The sequence below is a fragment of the Megascapheus bottae genome, chromosome 5 (assembly GCF_031878675.1).
Source record: "Megascapheus bottae isolate mThoBot1 chromosome 5, mThoBot2.hap1, whole genome shotgun sequence".
In the NCBI taxonomy this organism is placed as follows: domain Eukaryota; kingdom Metazoa; phylum Chordata; class Mammalia; order Rodentia; family Geomyidae; genus Megascapheus; species Megascapheus bottae.
The window spans coordinates 24,254,605-24,273,150 of NC_143513.1; the positions used below are offsets into that span (position 1 = coordinate 24,254,605).

At 39.1% G+C, this 18,546-nt stretch overlaps 1 protein-coding gene across 2 annotated transcripts in view; it reads left to right on the plus strand.

Moving 5' to 3' along the window:
• Creb5 (cAMP responsive element binding protein 5) overlaps nt 1–18,546 on the plus strand; it is a 412,081-nt gene that overhangs the window by 302,286 nt on the left and 91,249 nt on the right. For both annotated transcript variants that reach the window (XM_090332810.1, XM_090332811.1), the window contains 2 exons: nt 3,420–3,546; nt 10,108–10,218. In XM_090332810.1, the coding sequence (XP_090188936.1) occupies nt 3,420–3,546; nt 10,108–10,218 (238 nt within the window). The remainder of the gene's footprint in view (nt 1–3,419; nt 3,547–10,107; nt 10,219–18,546) is intronic.

Sequence of the window (18,546 nt, forward strand, 5' to 3'; positions counted from 1 at the left end):
AACTAGGAGCCAGTAGAAATTTTCAAAATCTCTTCTTCTTTAGTAGTTGGAATTACAGGCATAAGCCACTATGTTGGCAGCTAGCTAGCTGTAATTCAGTAGATGTAACTAAAGACAGACTTAGTATACTGGACAGTCTATCCTTGAGATACACTCCCAAACAAGAACTGGACCAGTCCTTTTTTTTTCTTGTTCCTTTTTCTTCTTTTTTGCTAGTCCTGGCTTGAACTCAGTGCTTGAGCACTGTCCTTGGGCTTTCTCAAGGCTAGTGTTGTACCACTTGAGCCACAGCACCACTTTGAGCTTTTTCTATATATGTGGTGTCAAGGAATTGAACCCAGGTCTTTGTGCATGTTATACAATCACTCTACCACTAGGCCAAACTCCCAGCTCTGGATCAGTCATTTATATGTATAGAAAGTGATGAATAGGTACAGATTTTAATTTCTTTTATTTTTGTACTTTTAAAAGCCCATGCTACAGAATTCCATTGGCTTGGAAGGTAGTGGCTAGGGAAGTACTTTATAGAATTTGTATAAAACAGTAACATTAAAATATTTAGAACTTAAACATACAGGGATGGCAAATAATCAAATGATTACTGGTGTGATTGGTGTCATTTAGAAGCTATCCCATGATCTCAATGAATCTCAGGATCCTGAGAGGATTTTTATTGGTTAATGCAGAAAACTTGATGCCATATAATCTTACAGATATATATATATATATATATATGATGTGGAAATAGCCAATTTAAACAAAGCCTTAGATTTACTAAAATAATGCCATTGCGCAAGGATTCTATATAACTGCAAGTTCCTGTCCTTTGGGAAGGATGAAAGCTTGTTTTATATTTCATTACTTTTACATTTCCATCCACATCACCACTGGGTTATCTACTTGATTTTTTTTAAAAGAAAGAAGACCTTATTACAAATGATGATGTGTTGAACATGCCAAGTCCAACACAGAAATGGTAATCCATTATCCTTTATTGGTGAGAATGGTACTGCAAAGAGATGGGTATCAAAGTGTGCTTCAGTTGTCTTTTCTACACAAATGAATTTACAACCAATCATTGTTGTGTCTAGGGGGGAGGGAGGCAGTAAGTATGTGCATGCACATGCCAGTCATGATCTTGAACTTAGCTCTTGCACTCTCACTTGCCTTTTCATTCAAGGCTGACACTCTACTGGTTGACTCATATCTCTACTTCTGGCTTTTTGCTGGTTAACTAGAGATTACACTGTGTTAGATTTGTTTTGCCTTGTCTATCTTCATATTGGGATCATCTGATCTCAGCCTCTGGGTAGCTAGAATATAGGCATGTGCCGTTGGATCCTGGCTGAGTCACAAACATTTGTAGCATTTTGGAGCAACTGGAAGCAACAGTTTTCTTCCAACTGTGAACATTCCAGGGCCTTCATAGGTCTGCTGGTACTTATCATCCACCTGACTGCAGATGTCCCAAGGGCCCATGTCAAGAAACACCTTTAGGACTTTGCTGGCTCGTGTGAAACAGTTATATCATTATTACAAGCTACTTTTGCAGCCTTCCAAGTATCTGTTCACACACATTCTATTAATAAAACTGAGTGAAGTTTGTACACATCTACATAACCTCTGTGGAATGGTTTTATATTCCTTTATATTTTCATATATCCGCCTTCCTAGGCATATAAATCATGACTAATTTATGACTAAGCCTTCTGTGATGTATGTAATTATGATAGTTAACTATATTTCCAAAAGAGCTCCTGGGCAAAAAGAGTGAAAAAGTTAATCTTCTTTGGAATTTTAACAGCGATGAGAAGGAAGAACATGCCATTTTTTCTTCATCCCAATTCCTGTTTCTCCCTCTGTGATTCACCCACAGAAGACAGACTGCAGAAGAGGTTCCTCTGGCTGCTTTGTCAGGGCCTTAGACTAGGCAGTGGGAGTGTGCCAGATTCTAGACTGGACCAGGATTCTCTGGATTATATTGGGATTCTTGTCCTACACAGATGTCTTTGCCTTCAGCCTTACCCAAGTATTTTTGTATTATTATTTCCTTTAGAAAGTATGCACATTCAAGCCTGGTGGCAGGCTTACACCTGTCAACCTAACTACCCAAGGGAATGAGATTTGAGGATATCAGTTCAACACCAACCCAGCCAGAAAAATCTGTGAGACTCCAATTGACCACCAAAAAGCAGAAAGTGGAAGTATGGTTTTCAAGTGGTACAATTCGAGCCTTGAGCAAAAAATGCTAAGGGACAATGCCCAGACTCTGAGTTAAAGCCTCAGTACTAGCACACCTATCCACATCCACAACCCCCTACACGCAACCCACTCCACACACTAATTCTGTGAGTTTCTACTATGTGGTACAGGATAAAATTATTTAATGTGGAAAGCTTAGAAGTCCTGAAAGGTTTTTGTTTGTTTTGTTTGTTGTTAAGTCTTTAATGATTTGACATACATATAGCTCCCAAGAGGAAAAGCATCAGGAGATGGAGAATTTAGCTAGAAGGTCACTTGTTTGCTATTTTTAATAAACACAAATAATTCCCATTTTCCCTCAGCTCCACATTCCCTGGCACATTAAATCAATTTAAGTCCCCCCCCCCCACTCTCTCTTTCTCCTCGCTTCACAAGTTGGAGCCAAAGCTCAAACTATGTACTCCCAGGAGGAAGCCTTAGCCAAGGCCTGCAGCTCAGGCCAGAATCAGTTTCTGTCAAACAGCCTAACACCTAGAGTTATTATGAAATGAGAACTCAATAGTACAGGCTGGTCTTTGGACTGCCCCCAAAGAAAGGCCCATGCAGTGTCCTGTGATCCGATGGCTTTGGTTTGTGCCTTTGTTATTTTCTTCACCCCTTCCCCACTCTCAATAGAGAACTTTGTAAAAGCCAAAATGGATTTCTTCCAGGAATTTATGAATGGAGTTTACAAATGCAGAGTGCATGTCTGCATTCCAGAGCCCATCCAGAGTAAAAGCCAGGAGGGCTTCCTGGGCAAAAGGTGTGAGAGGGTGCGGATTAAGTAAATACGATCATATCTCCAACCTAAAGACACACTTAGGAGGCTGAGACTTTGGAGTAAACACAGGATTCTACCAAAATCCCTTTCATAGTGGCAGGGGCTATTGGAGATTCTCCGGACTTATTTCTGCTGAACATCAGTTAGATAACAGGGGTCAGGAAATGAAGTGGAATTTGATGTATTAAGTAGGAAGCAGCAAAGGAAACCAGACGTGTATTTTATTCATTATTATTTCCCTAATATCCTCAATTATGTGATTCTCCCATCAGTGGGCTTGATCTGCTTCACTAAGAGGCTAGCTTCCCTCCCCACCCCACTCCGACCCCCACCCCTCGGCTCTGGGGAACAGGTCCAGGGCATCAGGAATAATGTTTGTGTTTTCTTTGTTTCCCAGGCCTGTTCCAGGCTCTCTATCTTCATTGCTTCATCTCCACAATAGACAAAGACAGCCCATGCCAGCCTCCATGCCTGGGACTCTGCCCAATCCTACGATGCCAGGCTCTTCTGCTGTCTTAATGCCGGTAAGTATTCCTGGGGGTGTGCAGGGCCTTCCTCTTTGGGCCAGTGCCCAATGGGAAAGAGGAGAAGCTGGGATCTCAGCTGTCCAGGAAGAAGGTGGCCGCCTCTGAGTGGAGAGTCGAGCTGGTGCTAGTTTCCTGGAAGGCCCAACTGCTGTCGCCAGGTGTCTTAATGGCTTTCCTGGTCTATGGGAAGGAAAGTTTGCCCTCCTCCTGCTGTGGACAAGTGAGCCAGAGACGCCTGGGAGTAAACTTTGTTCAAGGACTCTGTGATTTATAGCCACAGTGAGTCCTCCCCTTGTGGGTCCATATACACAATACACTTAGTGAATTGATTTGTTTTAATCACATCTATTACAAATTGGTAGAGTGTATTGGCATTATTCCCTAAACAACATGGTACCACAACTACTTACAGTATTACATCATAGTAGGTATATAAGTGACATAAAGATGACATAAAGTATTCAAACGCTGGTTGCTCCTGCCAGTAATCCTAGCTATTCAGAAGACTGAGTTCTGAGGATCACGGTTCAAAGCCAGCCCAGGCATGAAAAGTCTGTGAAACTCTTATCTCCAATTAGCCACCAGAAAACCAAAAGTGGTGCTATGTATCAAGTGGTAGAATGGTAGCCTTGAGCTGAAGAACTCAGCTGTCCACAGCTGCCCTGATAACAGGTGTCAATCTGTAGTAATAGTTCTTAACTACCACTCAACAATGCTACATGTGTTTGGCAATATCAGGGCTCACCACTGGTTGCCACAATTCTGGCAGGATATGTGTAGAGCATTACAGATCTAGTGTGGTCTAGGCACATCATAAGTTAAGGCATATCCATCGTAATATGCAGGACAATCACAAAGCAATACTGAATTATCTGATTGTAATTTTTTACAGTGTAGATCTTGAGAAAACTTGTTCTTGAGTGACACTGAGGTACTAAAGAAAATTAATATAAAATCTCTAGGAAGATCTGGGCACTGGTGGCTTCAGTCTGCAATCCCAACTACTCAGGAGGCTGAGATTTGGGGATCATAGTTTGAAGCCATAGTTTGAGCAAACAAATCTGAGAGAATCCACAACTTATAATGGTTTATCTTTCATTCTCTATTGTGTGAAGAAAGAAAAGTTCTTTATCTCAGTGTCTTTGTGGTGCTGGGAATTGAACTCATACTCTGGGTACTATGTAGTGTGTCCCAGTGAGCTAAAACCCAGTGCCTAAGCATTTTTGCCTGCAGTTTTGAGTAATACTGGCTATTCAGTGAAATCATTCTACTTCCTGTATTCTTTATTCTAGCGCAGATTTATTAAAGTCAGATTACTTGGGGAAGGTGGCTTAAGCAGTAATACTAGCTACTTGGGGAGCAGAAATTGGTTTGAGGGTAGCCTTGAGAAATTTCACATGATTGCGCTTCACTCAATGGTTGGGTGACAGCATATGCTTGTTAAGTCAGCTATTGGAGAAGCACAGTAAGTATCTGGGCACAATGGCACAGTGGCACAGTGGCTCCAGCCTGTCATCCTTAACAACACAGGAAAGCATAAATAGGAGTATTGTAGTCCACCCCAACCTGGCCATAAAATGAGCCACAACCTTGAAAATAGCCAAGGCAAAAAGCGGCTGGAGGCAGCTTTCAACTAGAAGAGCTTCTGATTTGTATATACAAAGCCCCAAGTTTAATCCCCACTACCACTGTAAATATAAATAAAAAGTCTCGTTCATGGTGCAGAGTGCTTTGTTCATGTAAAACACCAAATCTTTGCTTTGAAGATGTGCTTGTTGTCATTTTATACTTATATACCAATAATCAGCATGATGAAAAAGGCCAATATTTTAAAATATTTATTTTTTATTAATTAAGTCCATGTATCAGTACAATGCCTATTGGTCAATGTTATACCTTCCATCATTCTTCTCATCTTTCCTCATTCCTTCCCTACCCTCAGGTTATGCAGTTCAATTTTTTTCTTTGCCAGTCCTGGGGCTTAAACTCAGGGCCTGAGCACTGTCCTTGGACTTTTTTTCACCTAGTGCTCTACCACTTGAGCCTCAGCCCCCCTTCTGGCTTTTTTCTACATATGTGGTACTGGTACAGGTCTTCGTGCATGCTAAGCAAACACTCTACCACTAGGCCAAACTCCCAGCTCTGTATTTCAATTTTTACATAATGTATATTGAATATTATGAATGCACTTACTCACTCTTTCTCCCTGTTTTTGTATTCTCCACTTTTCCACCCTTCAAACATATTTCCACTTATAGATAATCATTTTGTTAAATGGTTTGGTAGTTGTTCAGAGGAGTTGTACCATTGAACTCTACCTCTAAGTATGACATGCTTTAGGCAGTTCATTTGTATAAACCCTGTGTGTTTTACCATGTATGTTTGTGTTTTAGATCTAACTGTTCCTCTGAACCTGATTTAGTTCACTTAGCATACTTTTTGTCCTGGTCAATCCATTTCCCTGCAAATGACATAATATTTTTAAATAAATGAATAAAATTCCATGAATACACATCCCATACACATATCACATTTTCTTGATCCACTTATCTATTATAGTCACCTGGGCTCTTTCTATAACTGGGCTATTGTGAATAACATGGCAATGAATACAGATGTGCAAGGTTTTTTTCCATATATTTTTATTGTAAATAATAGAAGGGTTACATTATATTCACCAGACAGAAGGTGCATTATTACTTCACATACATTGAAACCCTTTCTCATGTCTTGGTCCCCATTTCCCTCCCCTACTCCTGCCCCTCATCTTGTTTCCCCCCCTTCCCTATCTGATTTCAAATAGCCAAATACACAGATATACAATGTATCAGATAACAAGGTGAAATACCAGTAACAATATGAGATAACCAAGGGACAGCAAAAGAGATGAGAGATAACATAGTACATTAAGGACAACAATCACTCATTATATTTTTACTTTTTCTGTTTTACCATATCCTGACTTGTAATACTCTGGGTAGATGACAAAGAGTGGATTATAAGATAGTTCTAAGTTTTTGAGGAACCTCTAGCCTCCTTCCAGAATGGTTGTACAGTTTACAGTTCTTTTTCCTGCAAGTATTTTTTGTTGTTCATATTCTTGATGATGGCCTCTTTAACTGGGGTGAGATGGAATGGAAAATGCAATTTATTTAATAGCAAAATGAGCTTATTTGAACCAGCAGTTTGTGAGTTGCTAGATAAAAAGACTTACAGATGAAAACTTTTCCAAAACGTGGTCAGGATTGTTGAGTGTGGACTCAGCAGCTACAAGCCAGCCTCTCTCAGCTGTAGGTATAGCTAGCAGCTTAGGAGACTCTAGACTAGAAGCAAAAGCTCATTTGACTTTGATTTCCTTCTAAAGGAAGTCCCCAGTGGGAATAAAATATCAAATACTATTATTCTGCTTTCCTTATCCTTCAAGATTTGGGAATAGAAGTTATGAATCTGTGTGTGTGTGTGTGTGTGTGTGTGTGTGTGTGTGTGTGTGTGTGTGTTTGGCCTTGACACTGAACTTAAGATTGTGGGTTTGTTTTTTTTTTTTTTTTTTGCCAGTCCTGGGCTTGAGCTCAGGGCCTGAGCACTGTCCTTGGACTTTCTCAAGGCTAGAGCTCTACCACTTGAGCCTCAGCACCACTTCCGACTTTTTTCTATGTATGTGGTACCGAGGAATCGAACCCGGGTCTTCATACATGCTAGGCAAGCACTTTAACCACTAGGCCATACTCTCGGCCCCTTAAGATTGTGTTTTATTCTTTGTTTCTTTGGGAGTAATGAAACTCTTGAATTCTTCATGACTTAACAATCAGTGTACATGAATATACTTAATGTTTGGAACTTAATGTACTTAATGGCACTTAAAACTGGTTAAAATGGTAAGTTTTATGTCAAGTATACTGTACCACAATAAAAAAAATGATTTTAAAAATAGAGTGTGGAGATAGCTTGGAGGTTTAGAGAGTAAATGCTAGTAATTAATTATTAAGGCATTGAAGTTTTATTAAAGAGCTCTAAAATACATAGAGAATTTGTCTATGTCATTTTCTCTTGAAACAGTTTCCTGTGCCCATACCCTGCCGAAATGAGTAACCATCAATCCGTTTGGAGAAAATTTCTACCTAGTAACTTCTAGAGATCCAGAGATAGATAGCCTAATATAAGAGACTTGCAATTTAGAGTGAACATAGAATCACAGTTATAAATTATTAACAATGGAAGGAATCATTCAAGGTCATTTAGCTCTGAGTTCCTCTCAAGTTTTGTTTCAGTTTTCTATATGAAGACTGAACTATTATATGAACTTGAACTGGTAGCCAATTTCCTGTATTTCCCAAGACCAACTGGTTTTACCAAATTTCCAACCATTGTTATTATCTTTATTCTTATGTAAATAGAAAAACATTCCCAACTACTTCACTGTTTGTGGGAATATAAGCTGGTTCAATTAGGATCCATGGTTTCCCTCATTTGTAATAATTAATATATGTCTAGAATCGCCCTAGCAGAGGATCACAATAGCTCAATAGGTATGTTCATATGACCACAGAAAACGACGCTAATCAAAATGAACTCCAAGATATGGAAACAAGAGAGATTTTTGGTGTTACTGATGATGTTGTTTTAATATATTATATGAAATTCTTTATCTTTTTCCTTCTGGTTATTCCCTGAAGTCACTGTATTTGACCTATGCAATAGTGATACTCAGAAGACAGCTAAAGATACTAGGTTGAAAAAGAACTCTACAACTTGGGTGGGGGGGCATCAGGGAGGAGGGAAAGCGGGAGAAAATGAGGGGGAGTAACAATGTTTGACAAAAAATGTACTCATTGTCTTACTTATATAACTATAAAATATGTTGCCATTATAGTGTCTATTTTCCTTTAAAGAAACAGATGCTAGTCATTTTTAGCATGGTTTTAGTGTTAAGATTACTTTGTCTCATTTAGTGAAAATTGAAGTGTCTACAAAACAAAATATTTAATCAGATGCAACTTTTCTAGAACTAAAATGAAAAACTTCTACTAAGTATTTCTAATGTGAAGTCCAAAACTTGTTGAGGGCCAAACAGATGTGAAAGTGAGATTTCTACCTTTGTTTTTTTATGTATTTTTATTGTAATTAATAAAAGGGTTACATGATATTTGCCAGATAGAAGGTGCATTAATTCACATACATTGATACCCTTTTACATGTCTTGGTACCCATTACCCTCCCCCCACCCACCACCCACTCCCCGTATTGGTTTTCCCCCCTTCCCTATCAAGTTTCAGATAACCAAATACAAATAAATTCAATATATCAGATAACAAAGTGAGATACTGTAACAATATGAGATACCCAAGGGACAGCAAAGTAGGTGAGGGATAACATAGTACATTAAGGACAACAATCATTCGTTATGGCTGACACTCAAAATGTAGGAGCACTAAAAATACCACGTGTTTGAATGATGTTAATTCTAGACTAATGCCAAGCCAGCAGGAGAACAATTAGTTGTTCTTGTGTGATATAAAACCCCTTAGCCTTTTTTGTCCCCTAAACAAAGTCTGAAACTTGCTGGGAGGTCTGAAATAGCACCTGTGTAAAGCCTTCGCCAGGTTGAGAAAGAAGAAGAAACTGGGTGTAATGATTCAGCCTGTAATTCCAGCTATTTGGAAGGCCAAGGAAGGAGGATAATGAATATGAAACCATGCCAGGAAAAGTTAGCAAAACCCTATCTCTAAAGCAAAATATTAAAAAAAGAGTAGGGGGACAGTTCAATTACTACTTGTGATCTTAGGTTCAGTTCCTAGCAGTACATGCAGGAGAAAAGAGAGAGAGATGAAAGAGAGAGACAGAAAGAAAGAGAAGGGAGGAAGAAGGGGAAGAAGGGAGGAAGAGGAGGGGAGAGGAGGAGGAGAAGAGGAGGAGGAAGAGGAGGGGATGGTGGTGAGAGAGGAGGAGGAAATGTTGATAATTTCAAGGCAGCAGTCCAAATATCCACTTGAATCATTCTGATTGTGTTAATGAATTAAAAGGACAGAAAGACCCTCTGTATTGGACAGAGTTGCTTTCAAGATTAATTTTGCTTATTCTCATTGCCCAAAGATTCATATTTACTATATAAAATTGTGGGCAAAAATGCCAAAGACAATCTAAAATTTAGTATATATTCTTTGTCACATTTTTGTATATATGACTCCTTATAACATAAAATAACCATGATCGGTAATTATTGAAGTGCCTATATGGAAAACATTTAGTAATTTTGTGGAGGCCATGATAGCATGGTGAAGCATGGGGAAATCCTCTACAGAACATGCAGCTATAGATGATTCTTTAGTGTTGTGGGGTTCAAGGCTCAAGAGTGCATTGCTTACCCTCTACCACACTTCTGGTATTCTCAGTTCTTCAAAGAAATGCTCAGTGAAAGTTAAATGGACAATGCTAAGTGGAAATGGAAAAAGAACATTTCAAACAGAAATTCTGTTTTCACTTGAAAGAGAAATACAGCTTTGTCTGTAGCTTTGACACCCTTTCTGGGACTTCTGATTCATTTGCTTTCCTTTCTCTTAGATGGAGAGACAAATGTCTGTGAACTCCAGCATCATGGGGATGCAAGGTCCCAATCTCAGCAACCCCTGTGCTTCTCCTCAAGTCCAGCCAATGCACTCCGAAGCCAAAATGGTAAATAAGAGCTATAATCATTCTTTTGTCACTTCATGAGTTTTTCTTTCAGTTTCTATTCTGACCCCAAATGTCAGTGAAGCCAGGGATAATAATCTGCTGTCTTTGTTCAGTTCAGTGTCTAGTCACTTGTTCCCTCTGACCCCACCACCACCCCAGCCCCTGGAGAAGCAATTCTGAGTTTAGCTCCTTTAAAGAAAACTGTTACAGACTCCTGGCATCAGATAATCTTGTACCAGGCATTGGGTTGACATGTACTGTGAATAAAGGTGATGATTAGCAGCTCGGGACATTGATAGGATTTGGGTAAGATAGGCCCGAGGACCTGTATGTTTGTTTCTTATGAGAAATAAAAGTATTCCCCAGGTCTTTTTTTCTTCAAGGCAATTACAGCTTCAAGGCCACTCTTCTTGTCCCTGTTTTTATTAAAACAGATCTTTAATTAGCAAAGCAAAAATTCTTAAGAAAATACTTTTCCTTTCTTGTGTTTTGCCTTGTCAAATGTGATTCGATTTGAAAAGATCAAAGCATTCTTTATTTCCCTTGCAACAACAGATGAAAAGTGCCATTTAACAGATGTTTTTGTGGAATGAGGTGTCTTCCTAATCTTAGTGATTGATTAGTGTGTATATATGTATACATAATATATACAAGTATATATTGTATATATTTGTCTGTTATAAATTACAGGTATAGTATGAATATATTATTTATATAATCTTCTGTATGTTAATAAAGATAATGCATGACTGTTTTTGCAATATAAAAACATATTCCTGTCACAGTTTAGCAGTTACTCAAAATATAATTGATTCAGATTAAAATTTGGATGCCACAATTGGTAGAGTATTAAATGACTGCAGAATGTCCCACAGTAAATCATCTTAGCCTCTGGTACTATATGAGAATTGTCTTGCCTAGAAGTTGGATATATATATATATATACATATATATGTATATATGTATACATATATATGTATACATGTATACATATATATGTATATATATATGTATATATATACATATATACTGGTTGGCAGCTTTAGGGATGGTTTGTGGGTAAAGGATGTCATTTACCTATGCATTCAAAGTCAGCCATTTAATTGCCACCTGACTTCTTTTTCAGTGTCCACAAGGCTCTGTCCCTTTCTCTTGGAAACTTCACTCCTTTGACAGGCGACTTCTTGACCCAAGGGATCTATTGAACTCCCAGTGTTGGCTACCCTGAGCAAATGAAATCTGTGGTCAAGAGAGCTCTTTTTACTGTGCCACAGCCCCGGTGACATGCCAGATGGCACCAACTTCTGCAGCAAAGCTCGTTAAATCTTTTTGGAATTGGCAAATATTTTTTCAGCTCAAACTGTGCAGAGCCAAGCCAAATACTTGCTGGCAGAATAAAGTTCAAACTGGCATCTGTTTTGGAGACTAAAGTAATACCATTTACCTTTTTAAAATATATGAATTTTTAAAAAGGGTCTGTGAAGGTACTTAAGAACAAACAAAGTTCTTCACACATAGGAATAAGTTGGCTACAGCTGGGGTTGAGGCCTTACACCCTTAGCTGGATCATTCTTAAATTTTCTTATTTGCTTCGGGTATGTATTTCTTTTTAAGGGTATTCCAGATGACTTTACATGGGTTCTAAAATGCAATTCCAAGCTGCATTTGTCTGCCAACTGATTTTCCCTAGATTTTTACACTCCCGCTCAGAAACGTCCTTTCTCTCTTCTTGTAAGCAAAGGAGGAAAGATAGTACAGGTTTGCAATTATTTATGTGAACGAAATAAATCATGTGATATGAGAAATGTGCAGTGAATAATGCCAGCTGGAAGCAAAAAAGAATTGGTCTACACTTGCAAAAGTAGTGTCACCCCTCAGATTAGAGCTGTGTTAAATCCACTGAGCAAGCACCCACTCTGCTGATTCATGTTTTGAGTGAATAAATATTTCCAGGCCTGTGATGTCTAGGCTAATTAATTCCATCACAGAGCAGGGCTTCAGAGAACACAGTTACACTCTCTGCCCTCAGCTCGCACTTGTACTGTTCCCGTGATTGTCAATATATTAACCCAAAGGGGAAAATAGTAGTACTGGCCACTTATCTTTGGAAGGATAGCATGTACTTAGTAGCCTTGAAAAAATGTTAAGCAAGTGAATTTTAATATGTCACTCAGCATCTCTCTTCTGACTCTGCTTGCTTTATTCACTGGAGAAACAGTTATCACCATCTATTAACCATACAGTATTTTCTAGCAGCTTTTAGGCTGCTCAGATGAAAATCTTTTATGAAATATAACGATGTGAAAGGGAAAAAAAATCTTCCATGATTTTAATGTCAGCCAGAGCCTTCCCAGGTTTTTCTGAACTATAGGCTTTGTTGTTCTATGCCTAATTTTCTTCCTGTGTAAGATTGGAATGGATTCCAGATTTCAACGGAGACTCTTATTTCACTGTTTTCAAGGACTTTTCCTAAGGTCACACATGGGCTATTGTGATGAATGCACTCAGCAGGGTGTGTTCTCAGAGCACACAAGTAACCGGAGAGCTGGGGGTGGGGGGGGTGGGGAGGAGGGAGAGAGGCAGGGAGGGCTGTGTTGCCTACACCAAACCCTGCAGCCTAACTCCCTTGGGGACTGTGTGTCAGTGTTCATTTCAAACTCCCTCTTGGCCCTTGACAAAAGCCATCATTTGGAATTTCTGGTGAAACATAGAGTTATTGGAGGGAGACAGAAGCTTAACACGAGATTGCTTTCAACGTACAATTTTTCCTTTAAGGCTCTCTGATCATGGATTTCCCATTAGAATACATCTGCCTTCCTGGACCCAAATCAATCATTTCTTGTTTGGGAGAGAGCAGAATGGGTATCCATAACAAGCTCTCCAATGTATTGATCTGGGGCATCCTAACTTAAGAAAGTACGCTAATGTTTTGATCAATCATATTTAATTCATTTCAAGGTACAGTCCCATTTATTTTGTAATCATAATTCTGAGTAATTATGATTTCATTTTGTGGATTCTAGAATTAAGCCAATGGACACTTGGATTTACAAGTGCACATTCACATATTTGGGGTTCAGAGCAGACTCCAGTCTCTGAGAGCCTTCCATTTTCCTCACTGCCTAAATGACAAGCATCTTTCAGATCCTTAGGGACTGGGTATCTTAGGAAAAATGGGGTTTCCTAGAAAAAAAATCTTCGCTGTACACCTAGTGGATATTTTTAACATTCAAAGGTGAAAGTGAGGAAGGTGGATGATGCGTCAACAGAAATGGGAAGAGGGAGACCAAGGGACACAGAGAGGATGGGAGACCAGCAAACACTCAGAGACATGTCCTGTGGTATATAAGTGGCCCTGCCCAGGTGCCAGGAAGCCCATTCATGCCGGTAATATTAGCTACTCTGGAGGCTGAGATCTGAAGGTCATGGTTTGAAGCCATATCAGGTAGATAAATCCAAAAGACTCTTATCTTCAATTAACCTAAAAAGATAGAAATGGAGGTGTAGCCCAAGTGGTAGAGCACCAGCCTCAAGCAAAAGTGCCCAATAATAGTGCAAGGCTTTGAGATCATGCCGGAATAACAGTACAGAGACTAAGAATCCCCACGTGGCTTTACAGTAATGTGTGGAAGCTGATTAAGCAGTAGTGTTGGATGGATTTGTTCATATGACTGTTGTGTCTCTGCATATTGAGACATGTTGCCCCTACTACAAAACAGAAACTGATTTAAATGAAGGATGACATGGCTATTCTCAGGGGGTTCTGGCTGCTCTATAAGATTTTCCTTTCAGTTTTGATGGCTTTAGTGTAGGTTAGAGGGAAGCAATACCAGGAAGAAGGCATGTGGGATTTGATGTGACTGCCCTCCAGCAGCACAATGGCAAAAGCATCTTCCTCACGATACAGCTGAGGGTCTGACAGGTTTAAATCCTTGACAGAAGGGCACACTATTTAGAAAAGACTATAAATTTAAGCCTCAGGACCAAAGCTTTTTGGGTCATAACATTATCTCTATTAGACTAAGTGAAGTTTGTCTAGTTTATTGTAAATGGAGAGCAAGGATAGAAAGATTATTTTAGTTCTTTTCTACATACACCGGAACAGATGAGGAGATGTGGAATGCACCCTCTGAATATTCAGAACTCTGTAGCCTCTCTAACTGCTTCAGCTCTTTCACTTCCTCATCCAACATGCTGGGTTCCTATTTCTGCCTCACCCAACATACTGTGTCTCCATTTTTCCTGTCCTACATGGATATCCCCTTACTTTATTAGTTGGAAGGTTCTTAACGAGAATCATTGTGTCATGTAGGCTCCTTGAACTGCGAAAAGCCCCATGCGTAGAACTGAAATTGAGTGGAATTCCAGTTGAATTAAAATAATATAATAAGTAATGATGTAATGAACCAAATCCTAATAATGAGAGGAAGTGGCACAAGAGTAAGACTAAGAATCAAAGTAAAAACATGATAAATTCTAAGTGAAATAATCCACCCTTAATGAGTAGCTGACTTTGTGTGATTTCTTTGAATGGTATCTGCAAACAATATCCATCACATTTTTCTTTTCCTGAGAGGAGAGAAATAGTGGATTCCTTTGAAAATAGAAGTTAGAATTATCCTCTTAGAAACTGAGAGCAATCAGCATTGATAATATTTTTCCTTCCATTGTGATCGATTGATCATGCCATGCTTCGGCAATTGATTGCCAATACCTTTTCTGTAGTTAGTCTTGCATCTAATTGAATAAGTGTATACATATATACATTAATGAAAAAATGAAAGATAGCAAAACAACTGGAGAATCAAGGTCTTTTAGAGGCCAAAAGAACAAAGAGAACATCTCTATTCACAAATGAAGACATCAAGGATTTGGCACTTAAGGAGATTAAACCATCATTTAAACAGCCTTCCCATTTCCTACCTCAGATTATGCTTTTCTGGATGGAATGATAAATTACTAATAAGGCTTGTTCTTGACTCATGATTTTTTTTCTCCTCGCAGACTGGCAGACAAGCACTAGGGTGGTATAGTGAGCAACCCATGGTGAAATTTTCACTTTGTTTTGAATGTCAACCTGGGTGTGTTTGTGTTTGCTTTTCCACTCCCTAATTATTGAGCTGAATGACTATTTGCCTACGGTGCCCCTTGGCCACCCACTGTCCAACAGATAAATCACAGAGAATCTTGGCTCCAGATGGACCTGCCTGCGAAGTTTATGCCCATGAAAAGGCAGTCTCCAGGTAACATCTCTCTGGCCCTCTTGAGAATGCAGTTCCATGACTTTTCCACTTGCTTTAATCATTCCTAAAAGTGTAGGAGCAAAACTCTGTGAATGAACAAGCTGTCTGCCTGGAGAAGCTTTGTGGCCAAGCAGGAAGCGCCTTTGACGCTAAGGAAGCTCTCATGAACTTTGAGTCACGCTAGTGGGCCTGCGCCCCTGTGGCTAGTAATTGAAACATGACGACGGACTAAACAAGAGGTGACAAGTTACTCCAGAAAGCTCCTGCCTGGCTACTCTGAAAACAGTGCGCAATTATGTGAGATCTCCAAAAAACAACAGCAATAGAAAGAATAATCATGTATGATTCCCCTAAGTCTGTTTCTTTTATTTGTGTGTATGTGTTTGTAAGTGTGTGTGTGTGTGTGTGTGTGTGTGTGTCTGTGTGTGTCTGTGTGTGTACTTGTCCTGGGACTTGAAATCAAGGCCTGGATGCTGAACTTCAGCTTTTTCTGCTCAAGGGTAGTTCTATACCACTCGTACCACAATTCTACTTCTAGCTTTTTGGTGGTTAATTGGAGGTAAGGGTCTTATGGATTTTCTTGCCCAGGGTGGCTTTGAACCAGGACCCTCAGATTTCATCCTCCTAAGGGTGTGAACCACTGACACTCAGTTGAACCTGTTCCATTGTATAAGTAATTTCCTTTCAGAGCACCATGACAGAAAATAATGGCTATCAATATGAAATAAGTACTTACATGTGTAGCGATGTAGCAGGAACTATGTGACTTTTCTTTATCTCATTTGTCAAAGCATACAACAAGAGGCAGTAACTTGGGAATGTGCATAGCTAGGAAAATACAATACTAGAATGAAGATCCAAGCATATTTCTTAGTCCTGGGATCATTATGAGTTTATTATAAAACAAGCGCACTTTGCAGCATTGTCTCATTGGAGCCTTACAGCTTTGAAAGCTTACCTGGAAAAATATTACTATCTCATTTTATGCACAGGCAGGAGTCATGATACTTTTCCTGAATCATAAAGTGACATTACTAGTCTCATCCTTTGAGTTTTTGATTCCTTCCTCTGTTTCACTTTATCATACCATCCCTGTTATTTTCACAGCAACTTTATATATAAAAGTTGGGCTTCATAAAAATAGGACTTGGTATAAAGATAGGGCTCTGGCTTAGCAACACCTAGCTTATTCTTATTAAATTTTCTACACGGCATCACTTAAATACTAGAAAGAAATTTTCTCTATTCCTGTACAGGCAGCACAAGGACTAGATTTGAGCTGAGCTCATATCTAGTTACTAAAAATCTAAAAGCAGCACCACTGAACATTATCAGAAGTTCAACCTTCCTTCTACTTCCTGCAAGCAGAACTTTTCATTTGCCTTTGGCATTTTATTTTGCTCACTTTACCTTAGGAAAGTGTACTTTGGAATGTCATGTCACTGTTCTAATCAAACATAAACAATTACATCCTGATATCATTGATAAGAACAGACCTATTAGCCAAGTTACTTCCATTGCCCATGAACAGAATAAGTTTATAAAAAACTATGTGCTGGTCAGAGCCCCAAGCATGTGAGATTATAAATTTGATTGCATTTTCTTTGGCAAGAAGAATTTTGAGATCATCAAAGACTACATTCTAAAACAGAAAAGAGGGATGGGGATTATCTTAGTAAAACTCATTCCTTTGAGAAATGAAAGCCTGAAGCTCAAGTAAATGACTTGTCTAAGGTCACAAGGTAAGTAGAAGAAGAAAGGGAATCAGAACCCAGTTTCTCAATGTACCCATATACTTGTGAGAAACTTACATGGGAATCCATCTGCTAGCTTCTGTGTGGGCATTTTCTAAAGGAACTGTTTCTTGAAGGAGTGTGTGTGTGTGTGCATTCACAATTTGATTAGTGACACAGATTATATAAGGGATACAGCTTTCCCATTATATGCCAATTGATAAGTATAGGGAATTATCTATCTGATCAACAGAATATAGAGTTCTGATTTTTCATGTGGTCGTGTCATAACATCGCAGTCCTTATTTGCCCCCACCAACATATGACTACATGCAGAGTAGTTCATCTCCACATCTAGTAGCATTTACCTTGATTTTGCTTCCACCAAGCTTCACTGTCTTCTTTAGGCTTGTATGGACCTTGCTTGGGCTTTTGGAGCTCTGTACCATCCAGCGTGTGGAGTACAGATGAACTGAGCCCTCTGCTCACGCAAGCACAAAGGTCATTGAAACAGATCTTATGAAGAGCCTATCTCTTCCCCTGGTTCTCTTTCCTCTACCCTCACAACTGGATCCTTATGTACACATTCAACCATTCTCCTAGGACCCATTGTCTTCCCGGTTTTTATTTCTTTCTCTTTGCCAGTATCCACCCTATTCTGGTCACCATGGTGACAGGTGAAACACAATCCCAATATTTGCTCACTGCCTCTGTCACCCAGCCCAGCACGCGCATTGCTATGTCTTGTTTTTGTATTAGTTTAATGTTCCTGAGTCTGAAGCCAGACAGATTCATTTGGGCCAGGAGAGTACACATGATCTAGTTAGGAACCTCCTCCTCTCAAAGTCTTTGGGTGTGCCTTCCCTTTGTATTTGTGTACGTGTGCACACACGTGTGACCCTGTCTGCTTTGGAACATTGTATAAATAAGTTCTACTTATGTCAAAAAACTGGGAAAGTGAGGATGGGCATCTTGTTAAAGGGAAGCTCTGCTTTACAGAGTATGTTTTGATCTCTTTCTCAAAATGTATGTCGTTTAACACGTTCCAAGATTTTTTGCCAACAAATAATGAAAGTTTTTTATGTGCACTTCTGGATAATGGCTCTGCCTTGATTTGATTTTTATGTAGTAAGGACCAAAGATGGGTCAGAAAATCCATCTCAGTTGAGGAGGTGGGAATTGTGGCATTAGAATAGATAACAAAGCTTGGAGGTTTTATTTTAAAAAAAAGAAAAGAAAAGAAAAGAAAGAAAGAAAGAAAGAAAGAAAGAAAGAAAGAAAGAAAGATGGATGCAGATTTTTAAATAAGACCATACAGTTTTCCTATTGGATTTTTTTATCTTGTTAATTTG